General features: G+C 41.5%; 1 protein-coding gene across 1 annotated transcript; it reads left to right on the top strand.

Moving 5' to 3' along the window:
- The first annotated feature begins 361 nt into the window (after positions 1 to 361).
- LOC118431612 (polycystic kidney disease protein 1-like 2) lies at positions 362 to 17416 on the top strand. The gene is made up of 29 exons (XM_035842854.1): positions 362 to 370; positions 1607 to 1722; positions 2057 to 2178; positions 3367 to 3484; positions 4254 to 4376; positions 4915 to 5103; positions 5592 to 5716; positions 6701 to 6905; positions 7603 to 7861; positions 8093 to 8255; positions 8725 to 8871; positions 9118 to 9236; positions 9520 to 9642; positions 10323 to 10499; positions 10941 to 11072; positions 11410 to 11521; positions 11682 to 11782; positions 12036 to 12149; positions 13494 to 13574; positions 14030 to 14245; positions 14616 to 14794; positions 14950 to 15074; positions 15234 to 15379; positions 15597 to 15839; positions 16021 to 16122; positions 16308 to 16486; positions 16682 to 16747; positions 16918 to 17025; positions 17188 to 17416. The coding sequence occupies exons 1-29, from the start codon at positions 362 to 364 to the stop codon at positions 17414 to 17416; spliced, it is 4128 nt and encodes a 1375-aa protein (XP_035698747.1).
- Positions 17417 to 18270: the final 854 nt, after the last annotated feature.

An 18270-nucleotide genomic window follows, 5' to 3' on the forward strand; every position in this document is an offset into this window, starting at 1 on the left:
GATCGATTTTCGCCTAATGTGAGGGGGGTATTGCTGTTTCGGTAGAGCTCGGCATCTGCGAGCGCAAGGCACAAGTGGGGAACAAAGTTTACGTCCTAGTGGACGAGACCATGGTGACTAAAAGAGAAGCAACATCAACTTGTACCAGCCTGGGGGGTCGGCTGGCATCGTCGAGGTACAAGAATCACCACATGGCCTACCTTTCCATAATGTCAAGAGAGGTAAAACATTAACTTAGAGAGTGGCCACATAGGTCGTGCGATCTTCGTACGATCGCTAACTTCGGGCATTTTGGAGGACAAAAATGTACGTCTCCTGCAAATTTCAACTGTCTTGGTACACAAAATGAGGTTTTGGATCCATGTCGACGGTTGGTTCTGAAAATCCTATGGCATCAAAATCGTACGACGATCGCACGACCTATGTGACCGCGCCCTAACTCAATGTATACTATTTTTCGATAACCGATCCTTTATCTGCGAGTGCTGACCAGGAATTACTGTAAATGCATTTAAGTAAACGGATTTAATTTCGCGGTAGCGGGAAAAATTACTTTTCGCGGTGGTTTTAATTTCGCGGTAACACCATCGACTGCAGTCTAATACCTTTATTTAAAAATTTTCGCGGTGGATTTAATTTCGCGGTGAAGTGGTCGCCGCGAAAACCGCGAACATTAATCCACCGCGAACATTTCTGCATTTACAGTACTTGGAACAAGTCACAGTATTTAGAAAAAGTATGTAATGCATACAGTAGTATATCTCCATGATGCTAGTAACAAGCCGATATCTAGAAGGTACATATCAAAACAAGGGACCAATACTACTGCAGAATACGACTTATGCCTCCTGAGGTTGACGTCTTTTTTGTAAGCAGACGAAGTTTCTGTAATGAGATAGTTTTATGACGTAAACAGTATTGTTCTTTTCGTTTGCAACCTGTGATGATTTTATTGGCTTCTTTAATAGATTTTTTTATTAGTTAATTGATAGTCTTTATTGCATATTCATGCCCGAGGGCTAAATGTACAAAAGGACCACATGTGGTCTTATGGATGCAGAGGAAAAACTAAATTTATACAATGATTTTAAACTAGGCTAAATGGAAAGGGAAAAAGACACTATAGCTATGTGTTACAATCGCTAATGGCTGCATCTAACATGTTCTTCTTTCTTTGTGAAACACATGGAGGCATATTTACATATTGCGTTAATAGCATGATCGTCCGTGCATGACATCAAGTACTTAAATAAGTCTTATTTTGACATTTTCTTATAATTACATTTACTTTAATACTAGCGAACTCTGTGGTGATGGCCGTGCTCAGTTTGTACTGTCCAGTCTGATTGAAAGAAGCTGCATCATCTTCATTCCGAGCACTTAGTTTTTCAATCTTCATAATGATTGATAGATTGAAGACCTTTATTGTACGTAATGTATACGGACATTTACTTACAAGCAAGTACAAGTAATAAAACCACAGTTCTTTGCGATATGATTGCATATATAAGGAACTGATTTTATGAATAAAAAAAACATATTTGGTAATCACTGAACGACATACATGAGAAATGTTGATATGAAAATGTTTGTTTTTATCTTTCAGGGCGGGTGTGAACCTTATGATACGTTTGACCCATCCTGGGCTGACGTGGTCCGGGATGCTGCTCCGACATGGAGACATGGCGTGGACGGGACAGACGTTTCCCTCACATATGAAGAGTGAGCAGCAGTTCTGTTTTGAACTTTGTCTCGAAAATACGGCTAATCTTTCTATGATAAATACTCATTTCCTTCCTTCTATGTATGCTTTTATTTGTATATCATGGTGTCTGCAAATATTGTAGTAAAAACACCTTTCATTGCCATATTAGGGAGGCGGTATTCTTACATGGCTAGCGTTAGGGTTTGAGAAACCACAGGAATAAACCAATAGATGAGCTTGGAATGATAAAAGATAAAGACTGTTTCTTCGTTGTTTCATGTCATGTTTCTGGGTGAATTGTTTTCGGACTGTTTGCTAATATTTTTTGTGACAATGCCCTCTGTCTTAAAGCTGGGACGCAGGCGGTGAACCAGTAGATGACCCTACTAAGACGTGTGTTCACAATCGATATGGCGATTGGGAAGTTGCTTCATGTGACACTCCGGCCTACTTTGCCTGCGAGTTTGATATGGGTGAGTCTCAAGCTTTAGAATTCTACCAGTTTTCAGCAGAACATGTTTCTTCAGTTTTGCACAAATACCCATTAAAAGGGGTGGGTACCGGTACAGAAAATTCAGGTCCAGGTCCGGTTCTGGTCCAGAGGATCAGGTCCAGGTCCGGAGCTGAACCTGGACCTGAGTCAGTATGACTCATACCAATGGTCCATTTCACTACAAAGAAATCTGTTTGGTGGAGGATTAGACTTACACTGCGTTTAAAATCCTACAACGCTAATTATAACGGCACCTGTACGATTGACTGCAAAAGTTGGTAGAAATTACTATAAACTCTACTCTACTTCACTTTTGTAATTTTCTTCCACCTGCCAGCGCCAAATCGTGTGAATGCCTGATTAAATAATCTGTTAATTTTCTAATCGGTCCAACATCCGGTCCACCTAATTTTTTCATGTCCGGTTTTTCTGGACCGGTCAAATAAAAAAAACGGTTTTGTACCGGTACGCTGTACCGATACCCAGCCCTACCCATTACCAAGTTGATGGGATGCATTTTGCTCTGCGGATACTCTGCTAAACCAGGCTGAGGCTTACACTTTTGTAGGCGTGGCCTCAAAATTACCGTCCGTCAGCCAAAAAGAGAAACGCCAATTTTTTCTTTCAGTAAACCTGATTCTCCGATTAGGCCTACGTCACATTTCCTACCAGGGGCCCGGCCGTGCCGTTTGCGGAAACGAAAAATTAAAGTGTATAGTAATAAAAATGCACAAGTCATGCCGTTTAATTATTTTTGGTCCGTTTTGTGTTTCTGTTGTCTTTTATATCGTACTTTTCGTTCCCCAAAACTGCCTGGCCGGGCCACTTTGTGGAAATGTGACGTTAACCTTAGCTGACGGGTAGTTAGAGGCAACGCCGACACAATTGGAAACCACATAGTATTACTCACTTAGCAGTTTCCCGAAGGTGTTAAATTGTGGAGTCTAGTTCTAAAACCACACCACTTGTAACCGTGCTAAGCATTAACATTCGTTGCAGTCTTCGAACGGGGCAGTTTTATTGGGGGGGGGGGGTCGTTGGTTCGTCGTGGACTTTCAACGTTGGCTATGTTCTCTTGTGCCGAGAAAGGGAGTTTGCCAAGGAACCAGCCCCGTTCGAAGACTGCAAAGGAGGCTAGCTAAGCATTTTCTGTTCACATCTCCAACAGAACCTGAGGACGGCCCGGATTCTCCATGTTTCCCCACGGTTGTTCTGGACACCGGGAGTCGGCCTTACGATAAGCCGTTTCAGCTGTTGCGAGCTGGAGATTTCTCTACGTTTGGAAGGTAAGCCTAGAACCTTACAGTTATACATATAATATATATATATATATATATATATATATATAGAGAGAGAGAGAGAGAGAGAGAGAGAGATAGATATTATATAGATATAGATATTATATAGATAAAGATATTATATATAGATATATAGATATATAGATATATAGATATATAGATATATAGATATATAGATATATAGATATATAGATATATAGATATAAAGATATATAGATATATAGATATAGATACATGTATATAGATATATAGATATATAATTTTTTTTTGCTGCTTTACACTCATACATTTCCATTTCATGCGAATTGCAAATTGTTCAATAGTTGTTCCCATTATTTTCCTTTGCTGAACGCCCTTTAGGAGAACGTCAGATGAGACCCTAACTCTGACGATGACAATTTTGCTGTATCACTGTGATACAGCAAAATTCTAATGACCAAATGCAGCGCAAAGTACTTATTCTAACGAAAATTGTGTTTTGCTTTTTGCCTGTACACTCACGCCCCAATGGCGGTAATGCATCTACTTGTCCACTGCATCCCAGTACATACCCTATACATCCCGCCCACACACGCGTAAATAGCTATCGGGATAATCATCAACTCTAACACGTAACACCACTGATAGCGAAATTCCTTCCTTGACTCACCTAAGGTGTTCCAATTCACTGAATGATAGCTCTCAACTTCATTTGTGTCTTCACAAATATGTCTTGTAATTTTAAATTGTTTAAGCCCACTTTTTAAAATCTTTGCAGTATCGTTCACCTGGACTGTCCTGGAGACTACAACATCACCTACAAATGGAGGCTTCGCGTGGAAGTAGAGCATAATGATCCTACGGTTCTTATGGACGAAAGTTATCAAAGATTAACAGTCAAGTACGATCGCTCTGACTAATCTCATCTTATAGCTTAAAGCGCCAGTAGAGCTGCCATCAAAACAAAGCATGTAACACAGCTGGGGATTTATAGATAATTCTCAACTGAATGGGCGTCTTGATTCCAAAGCCATATAATGAACGCTATCAAATGGTCGGTGACTCGATCCACGCATGCTTAATTCGGCCTTTTGTCATATCGGTCTTTCCTCCCGTCGAGAAAGAAACATGAAAATTTCGTTGCTGATTGACAGCTGCAGCACATTAGCTCCCTTAGTTGGGTGTTCATGGCGCTCTTACAGTAGAAGCTTACGGGAGCAAAATACATACCTTTCTGTTGCTTTGTTCTAGTCATCTGAATTTTCTGACATTTTCTACTTTTTTAGGTCAGGGATTTCTCCTTTTTTGTGAGTGTTTTCTCTGATCTAATCCCCCCACCACCATGTTTGGCTCGTTCATTTATATGGCGATGCCTTCTGTATCGTTTTTCTTAATCGTTCTTGTATCATCAGACTTTTCTCTCTGTTTTGGTGCCACAGTGGTATTATTCTGAACGACAGCTCCATCACCATCCCTCGCAACACGCTCAAACCTGGGAAGTACCTGTTGGTGCTGTCTGTCTCTGTGACGTATGGTGAAAACAATGACGTCACCACGGCAATTGTATCTACGTGGATTGAGATAGAAGGATCGACGCGCCGCATTCTCATCACTGGCGGATCCAAGAGGTACGCTCTTGCAGACGACATTTTAAATTAATTGAAAAGTAAACGTATTGTTAAAACTGCCACCATAGTGTTGCCAGGATTTACCTACTAGTTCCTCCGCTGAACCAATAGCTACCACCAAAAGCTGCATGCTCCCCTGTTTCTAGTTCTGTTTGACATTTGACATGCAGGTCGTTTTTACTGTGTTAATGATGGTGTCTGACAGACATCGAAACGGTGGATGTGAGTACTTCCCCGGTTGTGTCTGAAAAAACTTCACCAATGAGCATTTACGATGAAATTATTTCTGGATGTGTTTATGAGAGTTAAGTGATGCCCGTCCATTTGTTGGTGTCTGACAGACATCGACTTGAACGTTGGGTGTGAGTACTTCCCCGGTTGTGTCTGAAAAGAACTTTACCATATGAGCATTTACCAACCTGATACAAATATCTACGGATGTGTCGATGGGAGTTAAATGATGCCCGCCTATTTGTTCTGCCATCTAGGTCCCAAAGCGGAGGTTACCTGATGGATGCACGTATAGACGCAGAGGTGCACGATGATGCCGAGTTCCTTGACCTGCACCCGCACCATTCCGGACAATGGATCTGGACATGTCGGCTTCCTAATGGTACAGATATTTTTACCTCCACGGAAAGAAAACTTTAGATCTGTTTCTTCTTCTCCAACAATAAAAAAAAAACATCTATTTCTCCACAGTTAGATCTTTGAATAGCGTTACTAGTAAGAGTAACGTGACATCCAGCAAGCTGGTCAGTGGGTGAATGCATCACTGAGCCTTGGCCTGGCATTAATACTTAAATGCTTTTATGGCCCAAACTATTAGAAGATGGCATCATTTTACGCTTCAAGTAGAGCTTTAGAACCTCTCTCAAAATTGATAAAAATTCGAAATTTATGAAAATTCGAAAGCGCAAGGTCAATGACCGCAGCTTTGTAACACGCCGCGCGTCCACTTGAAAAGTCGATACCCGAATGTTGTTGTGTATGAAATATATCGGACGTGAAGACCATGTGGTAGTATATCCTGTATATGTTTGCTTGCAAATGTTACCTTTATAGTTTTATATACTGCATTGTTTCTAAGATATGGTTTTCGGGGGGGGGGGGGGGGTCCAATAGCCGAGTGTAATTTTGACTGTACCCTGAGTATGTTAAAACAGTAGGTTAGTACATGTAATTGAAAAGCACAAACAAATTGATGGATGTCATCCATATAATCACTATAACTTCTTTGACATAATCAAGTCAATATGGCCTAATAATGAATATCTTTGATACTACAAAGAACTTATTACTGTTGTGGTGCATCTTTCGTAAAACATTACAGGGATTGTGGAAAAACGAATTGTCTCTAATTTGCCCCTTATCAAGTCGAAAAGGCAGGCGACAGCATTTTTGACAATTTAATGAGAACGAGCATAATATCGCGTGGCTTTAATTTCATACACGAGATCAATTTATACTTACTTCCATGTTTAATCATAAAGCATGGTGGACGCTGCTGACGTCACAGTCACGTGAGTGCAAACATCCCGACCCATCACGGTTTGCGAAGAACAGCAAAAAACATGGCTGTGTGTCTGTCTTACAGGAGACGACTGTGGCCTGTGGGTATCGGTGAAAGAGTATGCACCTGATCGTTATTCACGTGAAATTGAGTACGATGGTCACATGGTTTCCGTTTCTCCTTTCACCACATCTGGAACATTCATCATGCGAGTTGAATATAGAGACTACATCCCTTATGAGCAGGAGGTGACCCTTCTTCCCAGAGGACTTCCAACCTGCATGGTAAGGTAAGAATTGTTCGGCTTTCGTAAATCCTCATTTATGTGGATATTACACCTCGTAGCCGCTGTTTGCAATAGAATTGCAATCACAAATTACGTTCTTTTAACATGACAAACCTTCAGTAGTTTCCAGTAGTCTCTATGAGTTTGCATCCCCCCCCTCCCCTCGGTTCATGATGGGACACACAAAACATCAAATTCTGCTACGCCAGCTTGTAGAAAGAAAAAAACAGGCAGCATATCAACCCCTGATTAGCTATGTCGATGAAGGCTAGGCATTAGGCATCCGCTGGAGGTGAAAAGATAAACAAAATAGCAGCCGCTCACAATTAACCAAAATCATATACGGTTGCTCGTTAACTGGTACATGGTTTTAAGCTAAGAACGGGAATAAACTTGCGGGAAAATGTCACCTTTACCAACTTGAATTAAGAAGAACCGAAACTGACCTCACTGGCACTTGTGGATCTTCCATTTATGGAGAGCTGATAAATTGCACGAGGGATGCGCGATAGCCATAATCTCCTATTGGCCAACTTGAGGAAAAGACTGCGGAAACCGCTGCCTTAATTAATATAAAAAAGAAAGAAAAAAGTACCATATTTTCTCAGATTTCGTCTGCAACTGAAGCATACGTTTATCAACATCTTACTCTAAATGAAGTTAACGATGAAAATACCTCATTGCTATAATCCAACGTCAGATGTAGTCCTGGTGACAACTGTAACCACCGGGCCACCAAGTTTGACCAGAGGCTGAGGCTGTGGACAGAGTGCCAGAAAAACATCCCCAGCAGTTACACATACGGTAGATGGGTTACACTAAATAGGCTGGGACCGGAGCACTCCTTCCACTGGAGCCTGAAGCAGTTCCCGGATGGGTTCAGCGACGGTGGGCTAGAGAACAACACTCTGACGGGCCTGGAGAAACGAGAACTGATTGTCAAAAGCGATGTGTTCACTGTAAGAGCTGTTTGTTTTTATAGTAACGTCGAAGTAAGTCACAGCATGGTCCAAAGAATCAAGCTATAATCTCTCAAGACATAATTCGATAGGGTAACGTGGTCTGTTACAAACCATCAGTTAACGCCTAACCTAATGCACGCGGATAGTCTGCACCATTGTTGATAAACAATATTCATTGATTAAGGAGATACATATGAGTATCATGTTACCATCTCCCTGCGTCTCCAGGTTCCAGGAGAGTACATCATACGGCTGGACATCCTGACAAACGGTGTTCTCTGCACCTCCGGCAACTGCAGCTATGCAGAGTGGAAGTTCCTCATCCCGGTTCCGCCTGCCAACGCGCGTCAACCCGTCTGTACTGAAGCTATACCGGTACCGCTGGCATCGGGTAACGGCTGTGAACAAAACTTTTTAGGGGACAATTTATGCGATTTCGTGGTACTTGAAGTTATTGGTAGGGATATTCATCATGTAAATTTCCCGCATTTAATTTAATTTACATATTTAATTTACACTGAATCCTATGTTATATAATTGATACATAAGATGTAATTATGACAACTATAATTTGTGTTTACTCAACAACATAATAAGAAAACATTGCTTTACCAATTTACAAACGGAATTACGAATTTCACTCCTAACCGATTCTCAGGTTTTCAAGATAACGTTACGGACACGTGACTGCAATAGCAAATCAAATGTGCGAGAAGCCTATCTCGTCCCCCGTCTAACCCAATTTCTTCTGGTCATTTCGGTGTCCAAGACCTTAACTTTATCCATGTTCCATAGGCGAGTTGGTAGCGATAAAGTTAAGACTAAGCCTTCGCGCACCGTTTGCCTTATATCTGTTGCAGTGGAGTGCAACGGAAACCAGTCGTACAGTGCGGTAGACAGGTCATGGCCGGGAGAGGGCTGTGAATGCCGGGAAGTCTCCAACCTTTGTACCGCAGGCCCGACGGAGGGAATCGCCCTGACAACCAGATTCGACTTGAGCTGCCTCGGTAGGTTCTCTTCTATGTTCTGTCCCATCCGTTTAAAGACATCTATTTTCATAACATTTGGCTTTTGAGTTTTGTTTTGTCCAATGTATTCCTTGTATGTGAACCCTAAATTCAAGCATGCCAGCGCCCCCTGTCTGTACATGCAACAGAAATACAGCCCGATGGGAAGGGTTGTATTTTCCCAAGGTTAATTTCCTGGAGTTTGACGTTTGAGTTAATCGTGAATTTCCTGATTTTTACGACTAGACTTTGAAGCGCAAGGAGCGATTCGTTACGAGTTCTACTACAGAACAAGGGCCACAGCTTCGGTCAGCACCCTGACGACTTCCGAGTCTGGACATAACAACTTATTCTACTACGGAATGGTGAGCTTTGTGATGCTTTCATGCATAAGGGCACCACATTGATCATATGTAGAAAAAAAGGTCCATGACTTCCAGCAGTCACCAGGTCATGATCGTGTGTAGGGTGACAAGTTAAGTCCTGTCCCTCAGATTCCGTCTAGACTAATAAAATCTCTTTGTTTAACCACGATCAAATTACTAGTGAGGTAGTCAAAGCCTTTCATATAAAAATCATACATCAAGGATGTCAAAACCTTAACTGTGCCTCAAATGATACCTGTGCCTTGTTTCTCGTTTGCAACAGTCGCCGTCGCCACTTCCGTTCAAGCTACCGTCCGGCCTGGCGTCCGATGACTACAAGGTCTTCATTTTCGTGCAGATGATCGACCAGGAGGGAACGAGTAAAACAAGTGAACTGGAGCTGACGGTAAGGGTGATATCGTGAACAAATCAGCAGTGATAACAGGTCAACATAAACGAGGGAAATTAATTTATAAGATAGATTTCAAAGTCAAAAGCCGGTTCGTCTGAAACGTAATTTTGGTTTTCCGGTAAACTTTATTGCATGTGCAAGACACACACTGGGGCTTACAACAAACGTTTCCATTTAGATTTATTCTATGTTGATTTCTTTACATGGACATCCGCGCTCGTATCAATTTTCGGCCGTTTCCAAAAAGTCTTTAACCATGTGGTAGATCGTACAAAGCAGCTGATCGTAAAAAAAAATGGTAAATGCATTCTATTCTCATAGGAATTAGAGGTCCAAGAAAAAGATTTGAAAGAAGAAAAGTGAAGTATATTTGTTCATATCTCATGCATACTCAAACATTGATTCAACCTTCCTAACCACTTCGAAATGAAGGCAACTTTTTATGGAAAACTTTTTTTTCTGTTTGCACGCTCACATCAGTTCTGTGGTTCCCACAGTATATATATGTTCATATAATCAAATCAACATGGCCTTGGAATGTTTAACATGGGCGCACAAATGTAGTTTGGTGATAACAGGATAACTGTGCGTAATTGTGATAATTGATATTAATAGCTTGTTATCGAAAATAATACCTTTCAAGTTTAACGAGCCTTGTGGTCCGACCATACCAGGTCCGGCTGCCCACCTTTGAGGACCTGCTCACCGCTATTGACGTCACCAACGCGGAAGTGGAGACCGCCATCCGCTGGGGAAACAAAATGGAGGCCGTGCACTTAAGTACCATCACAGCAGCAACTCTCAACAACATCCGCGCAGAAGGAGCGTATGGGGACGGGGACTGGAGAGAGGTAAGTGCAACAATACTTAAGTACCATCACAGCAGCAACCCTCAACAACATCCGCGCAGAAGGAGCGTATGGGGAGGTGGACTGGAGGAACGTAAGTACAACCATTCTGTAAAACAAATGGCATTTTACATATATAATGTCTTCATCTTTTGGAAGATATACTTTACTTTACTTAACTTTATTCAGATTGTAACAAAACAACTAAGATATCTTCATCTTATTTGTTGAAGATGTACGTTTTTTGTATCTGATAACATGACATATGCATTCTACAAAAACTGTACTGCGAAGCTTGTCATGTATTTTCTTTCTCTAGCTTGACATAAGCCAACAGTTTCGGAGGAAACTAGTTTGTTGTCTTACTTTTACTGTGACACAACAAGTTCGCTCGTATTTTGTGAGTCCAACGTTGCTGTTTGTTTACAATGAATCCCATTCCAGGCCCGACAGGGGATCATCTATAACGTCGGGAGAGTTCCCATAGAGAGCGTTGAATCCGTCATCCAGTCATCCGAGTCTCTTATCCAGGCCACTCATTATGATGACCAGGTCACGGCAGACGCACAGGTGTCGGTTTTGCTACACTACAAACTCCTAAAGTATCCTTTGGGATTGCTAACGCATTATCAATAATAAGCGTTTCAGATAAGTATCTCTATGGAAACCCAAAGTTTATATATTTACGTCATCTGCCGTTAGACTATCATTCCTAAGGTCATCTTTTATATTCTTTGCCATGGGATTTTACAACCAGTGTCCTCGTTTTAGAAACAGAACTACACAGTAGTCCCAGCGATGCTTTACTTTTGATATAAGATGCTTTTTTGAATAAAATGCTAACTACATCTGGTCAAATGACGCCCTTCGTTTCATGCTACTTTACCTACTACATTGATGTATGTACCTGTAGACCAGTGCAGCTGCACAGCTGTACAACATGGCGAAGTTTGTTACCCAGAAGGTTACCGAGGGAAACATCACACAAGACATGGTGGAGAGGCTGTCTGGCATCATCTTTACCGGTCAGCAACTCAAATTTGCTCCTCTCTCTTCACCTAATCAAAAACGAAGTGACAAAATGTTCAAATATTTCGATTGGGTCGAAGTAAATATGACTCTCTTGGATTTTGTATTGTCAAAAATTCTGGTCTGTTATTACCTTATGGAATGTGTATATTCCAGGTGCTTTTAATGTCTTCAAAAGTTCTGAAGTTGTTGCAGACTGGAAACACAACGGAAACGGGCCACCTGAAGATGCCAACACGGCCGAAGTTTTGAGTAAGGTAAAGACTTGTTAGTAGTTTTCTGTGTTCGATCACTCAGTCTGCTTTAATATCACAAACTATCTAACCTATCGCAACTATTATGTTGATGATATGGTATGGGTCGCTACAGCTATACACAAACAACCTATCATGGTCAGCACTTACATTCAAAGTCCATCAGAATGTTACCCGTTGCTGATCCATCCCTTCCAATTATGGCTCGTTGTCTGTAAAATGATTTGCACACTATTGGTGATTTTTATTGTTACAGAACCGATACGCCACCACCACGGCTTATCGATACCGTCAACCACTTACGGACCAGATTCTGAAGGGAAAACGGCTGACCGAATTCTTGACAATGATATCATCACAGGACTTTCAGGTTGGTGTCAAAAATAACAGGTTTAAACATAATTGAAGTAAGGTATGAATGAAAAATCCCCACAAAGCTATCGTGTCTGTACGTCGATGAAGGTTGGACATCAAGGTAATAACATACAAGTATCTGCTGACCTCCATCCCCTTAACGACTTGGCACAGATATGGACACGAATAATTGAATGAAGACAGTTTTGCCCAACCGAGCTAAGTACAGGTCACAACAAGTCAAGACATATATACATATAAAAGTATCACAAATCTTGTCTAATACAGAGGTTCGGCTTCTTCTCATTTCTTAGTAATAATTAATGACATGATTTCGTTTTTGACGATATGTTGTACTGTGTAGATATTTTATTGTATGTATGTGTTATTTGTATGTGTACCCGGGGCCTCCGTAAAAAGCAGTGTTAGTCACTGAAGGGAGCTAATCCGGGTAAAAGAACACAGAAATAAATAAATAAATACATAAATACGCCCAAGATAAGTTTCAGCCGACAGCATCCACTGTCTTTTCTCAGTGATTTTCAATTTCCTAATTCATATCCAGTTGCTTTTGAGTAGTCGTTTTTGTCATATATTATCGTTTGTAGATTTGTATGTTGTTCCATCTCTACCACTTTTTCTGAATTTGAAGGCCTCGAGCTCGCCCAGTAAAATGTATAGTTGACTTTCTCCACCTTACACGAAATTGCAATGGTTTCCTCTCACTGTACATGTTTTCAGGTTGTGATCAACAGGACAAACTGCCACATGTGGTTTAATGATGACAAACACACCGTACATTTCACCAGTTTTGAAGAGGGGACCTGGTTTCGACTCCCGCCATTGTCAGTGATTTTAAGGGGATACGCTCGCAAAGCTTTGGTATCTTTGTGTCAATTTCTATTAGCCATACATAATAATTTTTGCTTCTCTTTAAAACGAAATACTTAATCCAAAATACAAAACATTGAGTCATAAAGCTAAAAGTTATACAAACGTATATATGCATGTATTTTATTTCAATCCAATCCTTTTGCCGTACATGTATTCAGAATACTTTTGATAATGTGCCTGCATCTCCATTAGTCAATCACCGTTTTATAAATAAGTTTGTTTTTAAAAGAAACCCCATATTAGTCTGTGTAACACAAACTCTGCTGTCTGGGGCGGATGTTGGGCGGGCTGCTATAAGCGAGATTTAATCAGGCTAATCCCATATAGAATGACATTTTAGGTCAGATTCATTACGTCTATTAAGACCGAATGGGTATGACATGTATGCTTTCATAACAGGAGCTTTGGTAACGTTTGGACGCGATTCTGGTCATCTACTTCTTCAAACACTCTTTCCCTACTACAGAATATCACCGGTGACATAGAGGGGGCCCAGCTCAGGGCAATTAGGAACACATTCTGCCGAGCCAACAGGCTTGGTACACAGGTGAGGGAATGCGTGAAAGCACAATCTATTCACCTACATGATTCATGAAAGAACGAAATACTGTAAATGCATTTAAGTTCGCGGGGATTTAATTTCGCGGTAGCGGGAAAAGGGACTTTTCGCGCGGGATTTAAGTTCGCGGTAACACCATAGACTGCAGTCTAATACCATTATAGAAAAAAAAAGAACCGCGAACATTAATCCACCGCGAACATTTCTGCATTTACAGTAACTTAGCCTGACCATCAACAAGCCATGCGAGACGAAAAAGGGTTGTGCATTTGGTTTAAATTATTGCTAAAATAATAGCTATATTTTACCTATGCAATTTCCTCATGTTAATTTTTCGTGTGCGCTTCAACTCTTTTGAATATGTCTATATGCATTTCAAATTATACGAGTAGTTCGTGGCCGTAAATGTCTTTAACATGCGCTCGTTCTTCTGAACTCCTCAGGTTTTCCACAGCCGATGGAGGAACCCTTTCGAGTACGCCACGAACTTCAGCCACCGAGATTTAGACATAGGAATAGGAGGGCTGCACTTCAGTGACGCCTTGGAAAAGAAGGGGATTTCTGACCTTGAGGAGCCCATAGAGTTTTCCATCCTGAGGCACAACCAGTCCGTGGTAACTACAGGGTTTGACGACGTTGGAGTAGACGGGACAGTTGTGGTACATGACCAATTTGGCCATTGATTTTATTTGATCAAGATATGGTATTGATTCTCATTTGCAGTGCTATAAAAAAACTTATCTAAGTAATGCGTTAGGAATTCATTGCGACCTGTTGTTCAAGGTATTGATGAAATTCGATGACAAAATTATCATAATGGTGACAAATTGAATTTTTTAAATTGTGTTTGAGCGGAATAATGTGATTTGAATTGGGATTGCGATCTGTTGCTGAGGACATGGGATAATAAAAACTACGAAAATCATAACATAACACAGAACTGATGCGGAAATACCTAAAACATACCTAGAACAAACCTACTATGATTAAAATTAGATCTTGAAGCATCTGTGTCTTCCCCTTCTACAGTTCACCGCCTTTACAAACAACGTCTCAATCAGCACCGCAGACACGTTCATCTTCCTGACCCCCAAGGACCCTCTGATGTCCCCAACCTTTACCCTGTACCTGGCTTACGGCATCAAACCCAACGCGACTCTGAACCTGTTCGACCTGAATACCACCCTCCCTACCCCTGCTAACATGAGGTATGTGGTGCTTCAATTGCAATTGATAAAGAATAAGGATTTTTTTGTATCAAGGGAAGCAAAGGTATTGGCATTGGTCATGTATAAAGTTATACATCTAGAGTCAGCACAAGTTATGCTTTGATTCAAAGGCAATGAACGTATTTTTCCCACAGCTATTCCCTGTATCTTTCCATGGAGGAAAACGCCACACGTACGGTGACGTCAGACCCGTACAGCTGGCGCGTTCGTCTCGGTGACGTGGAGATTTCGGACAGCAACGACACCAACTGGTACCTCGGTGAGTGTCGTTAGCTAGATGTCAGGATAAACACGTTGTCTGATATCCTCCAGTTCAATTGAAACTTTTATCTTTATACCTTTGTCATTATTTTCATCTATCTATCTATCTCTCTCTATATATATTAGCGGTCATGTAAAACTTGACATGTATTTGCAGGAATCGAGCCTACAAGTGTAGATGGAATGGATGACGAAGGACGCCCAAAGCAGTCCGGATCGGTGTCATTTTCTGTCTACATCGAACCCGTAGAGTGCGTCTTCTTTAACGAGGAGGACCATTCCTGGGACCGAAGTGGTTGTGAGGTACGTTGTGATTGTAGTCAGTTATTTAGTCAGTCATGGAGAAGTGTGGTGACAACAGGACAAGGACATGTTGTCATAATGGTCCAGCTTTGTAATGATTTCTACTGGAACAATAATTATGGATACTTAGGGTTTCAACGTTCGATTCCTGCTTTCAATGTGCTGGATCTTTTGTAAATGACCTTTAGTCCAATAGTCGAGATGTTACACTCTGCAGGTTGGACCTTTAACAACTACAACCCATCTCCACTGCCGCTGTGACCACCTGACCAAGTTTTCGGGCCTCACGGGTCTGGTTTCTCCACACGAGATCAACTTTGAGCGCGCTCTGAAAGGTTTCCTGCTGAAGAACCTGATTCAGAATCCCATCGGCATCATGACGTGCTGTGTCCTGTTCTCCTTCTACATCGCCTTGTGTGTGCCCTGGACAAGGAAAAATGACGCCAAGGACCTGGGAAAGGTATGCAAATGTTAACCCTTGGAAAGAAATGTGTTCCACTATCACGAAGGGAAGGAATAATACTTATCTTTCTTATCAATGATTATTAGTTATCTTTCTTATCAAGCATCTATAAAGAACTTTGAAGAAGGTTTTTGTGCTGCACATAATCCGAATCACTAGCTTTTTTTTTTTTATCTAGATCACCACCGCAGCGATTTTCGATGACACGAAACATCCCAAGCCTCGCTACTACCTGAGGGTTTTCACCGGACCCAGAGCAAACGCCGGGACAACAGCAAAGGTAAAACAAATGCCACATTCGTTCTTCAACGTTTTTTTTATAAGACTTTATAAGAACTTTAACCAGGTTTTCATACTGAAATTAAAAAGCTCTTCTTCCTCATCTTGGTTTTTGTTCGGTTAGATCTTCTATCTACTTCAAGTTTTACACTTTCATTTCTAATATGCATTTTTCTACATTCTAAGGTGTCCATCATGCTGCACGGGTCGACCAGGGAGTGCGGCCCGTTCCTCCTGCACCAGCCCTACTCCGCCATGTTTGAGAAGGGAAACATGGCCGGGTTTGTTCTGTGCACCGAGACGGACCCGGGCTGGCTCACCCACGTGCGCGTGTGGCACGACAACTCCGGGAAGGAGCCGTCATGGTAAACTCTTTTGCTATATCAGCAACCTGACGTGCAGTGTAATTTATTATGGGAAGGTCTCTTGTAATCAATCTGAGCCAAAATCTGATAAGATTAATTCATTATCACAAAATACAACACGTTAGAACACCAGGCTAAATTGTATCGTCTTTATGGCATTTAAGATTCTCATCTACTGAGCTTTTCCTTTCGCAGGTTTCTGGACAGGATCATTGTGGACGATCTACTGCTCGAGGAGCAGCACTATTTCCTCTGCAACAGGTAGGCATTGCCACAAGTCAATGTTGACAAATGAGTTAAAAATGTTTGAATGGACCTCATTGTTACTGGTTAACGTTCTATCAATATCAGTCAACCTTGTGAAGTACACCGTACTTAGCATTGGAAATGATGCTACAACATTGTAAAGGGTGCTATGTTCCTTCACACAGGTGGCTGGCCTTTGATGAGGACGATGAGCAGATTGAGCGCGTGCTGCCTGCAGCTAAGGACGAGCAGCTGGTGGCCTTCAGCACTCTGTTCGCCGATAGAACTACCAAGTAAGACTTAACTTAAAGTGGAGCTTACGATATTTTGCCGTGTAAATAATGGTACATTTACATCTACACTTCTGAATTAAGTGCCAGTCAATTGATTGATTGATTGCTTGATTGATTGATTGATTGATTGATTGATTGATTGATTGATTAATTGAACTACAGGGACCTGCGAGACGGCCACATCTGGTACTCTGTGTACGGCCGCCCTGCCAGCAGCCCCTTCACCCGCACCCAGCGGGTCTCCTGCTGCCTGTCCATCATCATGTGCACCATGCTGGCAAACATCATGTTCTTCGGCCGAGGAGACGACTTCGACCCGCCGGAACCCGTCACGGTCTTCGGGTTTGATGTGGAGATCCCCATTTCATGGCCTCAGGTACACATTTTGTAATTAAAAAAATCCGTGCTATATTCCTCTGTATTCCTTCGACGATTGTAATTCAAACGTGAAAGATGAACTGCAACTTTTGTGTCATATATATCTAAACTTTGGCACTGAAGCATAGACCACAAGGTGCTTAAGGCCAGATGCTAATGGTACAGGAACGTACAAATATGGAAAAAACCTCAGGGCCATTCCCTGGTCTAGGCAGACACGCAGAATAGACAAGGAAGAAATGGCTGCTTTGGTATGGCATTTGCATGGTTAATTCAGGATTCCTAAAAGATTAACTATTTCTCGTCTAAACAGATCTTAATCGGTCTCCAAAGCGCCGCGGTGGTGTTTCCCATCAACGCCATCATCATCTGGATCTTCCGGAACGTCAAACAGCGTCCAGTTAAAAAGGGTAGGATGGGAACTCACTCAATATATTGTTTAATATGGCGACACTTTCTCATAAACCTTAAATTTTGGCCTTGCATTTCATCCGGTAGGTAGCTATGGTAGCATTTCAATTATTATTATCATCTACGTTTAGAAACTTCTACCGACAACCAGACTATCAAAAAAGAGAAATACGACGCAAATAGCAAACGGTCTTCAACAAAACACACTGCAACTTCCATGGAACTGTCAAGCATTGACATATACCTAATGAATGCGCCGCCTTCATTGCCAGAACAGGTATGTATAATAACTAGTTGTCTTCTATCCATTCCGATGCTAAGTAGTGAGTTCCCTGGTCCATGAAAGCAGTCACTGTTGGTTCCTACCCAACTTTCTATCTTCTAAATGAGATAAAAAGAAATTTGACCCTTTCAACAACCGAAGACAATTGGTCCTATCACCTGTTTTATCCCCGT

This window comes from Branchiostoma floridae, chromosome 15 (assembly GCF_000003815.2).
Source record: "Branchiostoma floridae strain S238N-H82 chromosome 15, Bfl_VNyyK, whole genome shotgun sequence".
NCBI classification, from domain to species: domain Eukaryota; kingdom Metazoa; phylum Chordata; class Leptocardii; order Amphioxiformes; family Branchiostomatidae; genus Branchiostoma; species Branchiostoma floridae.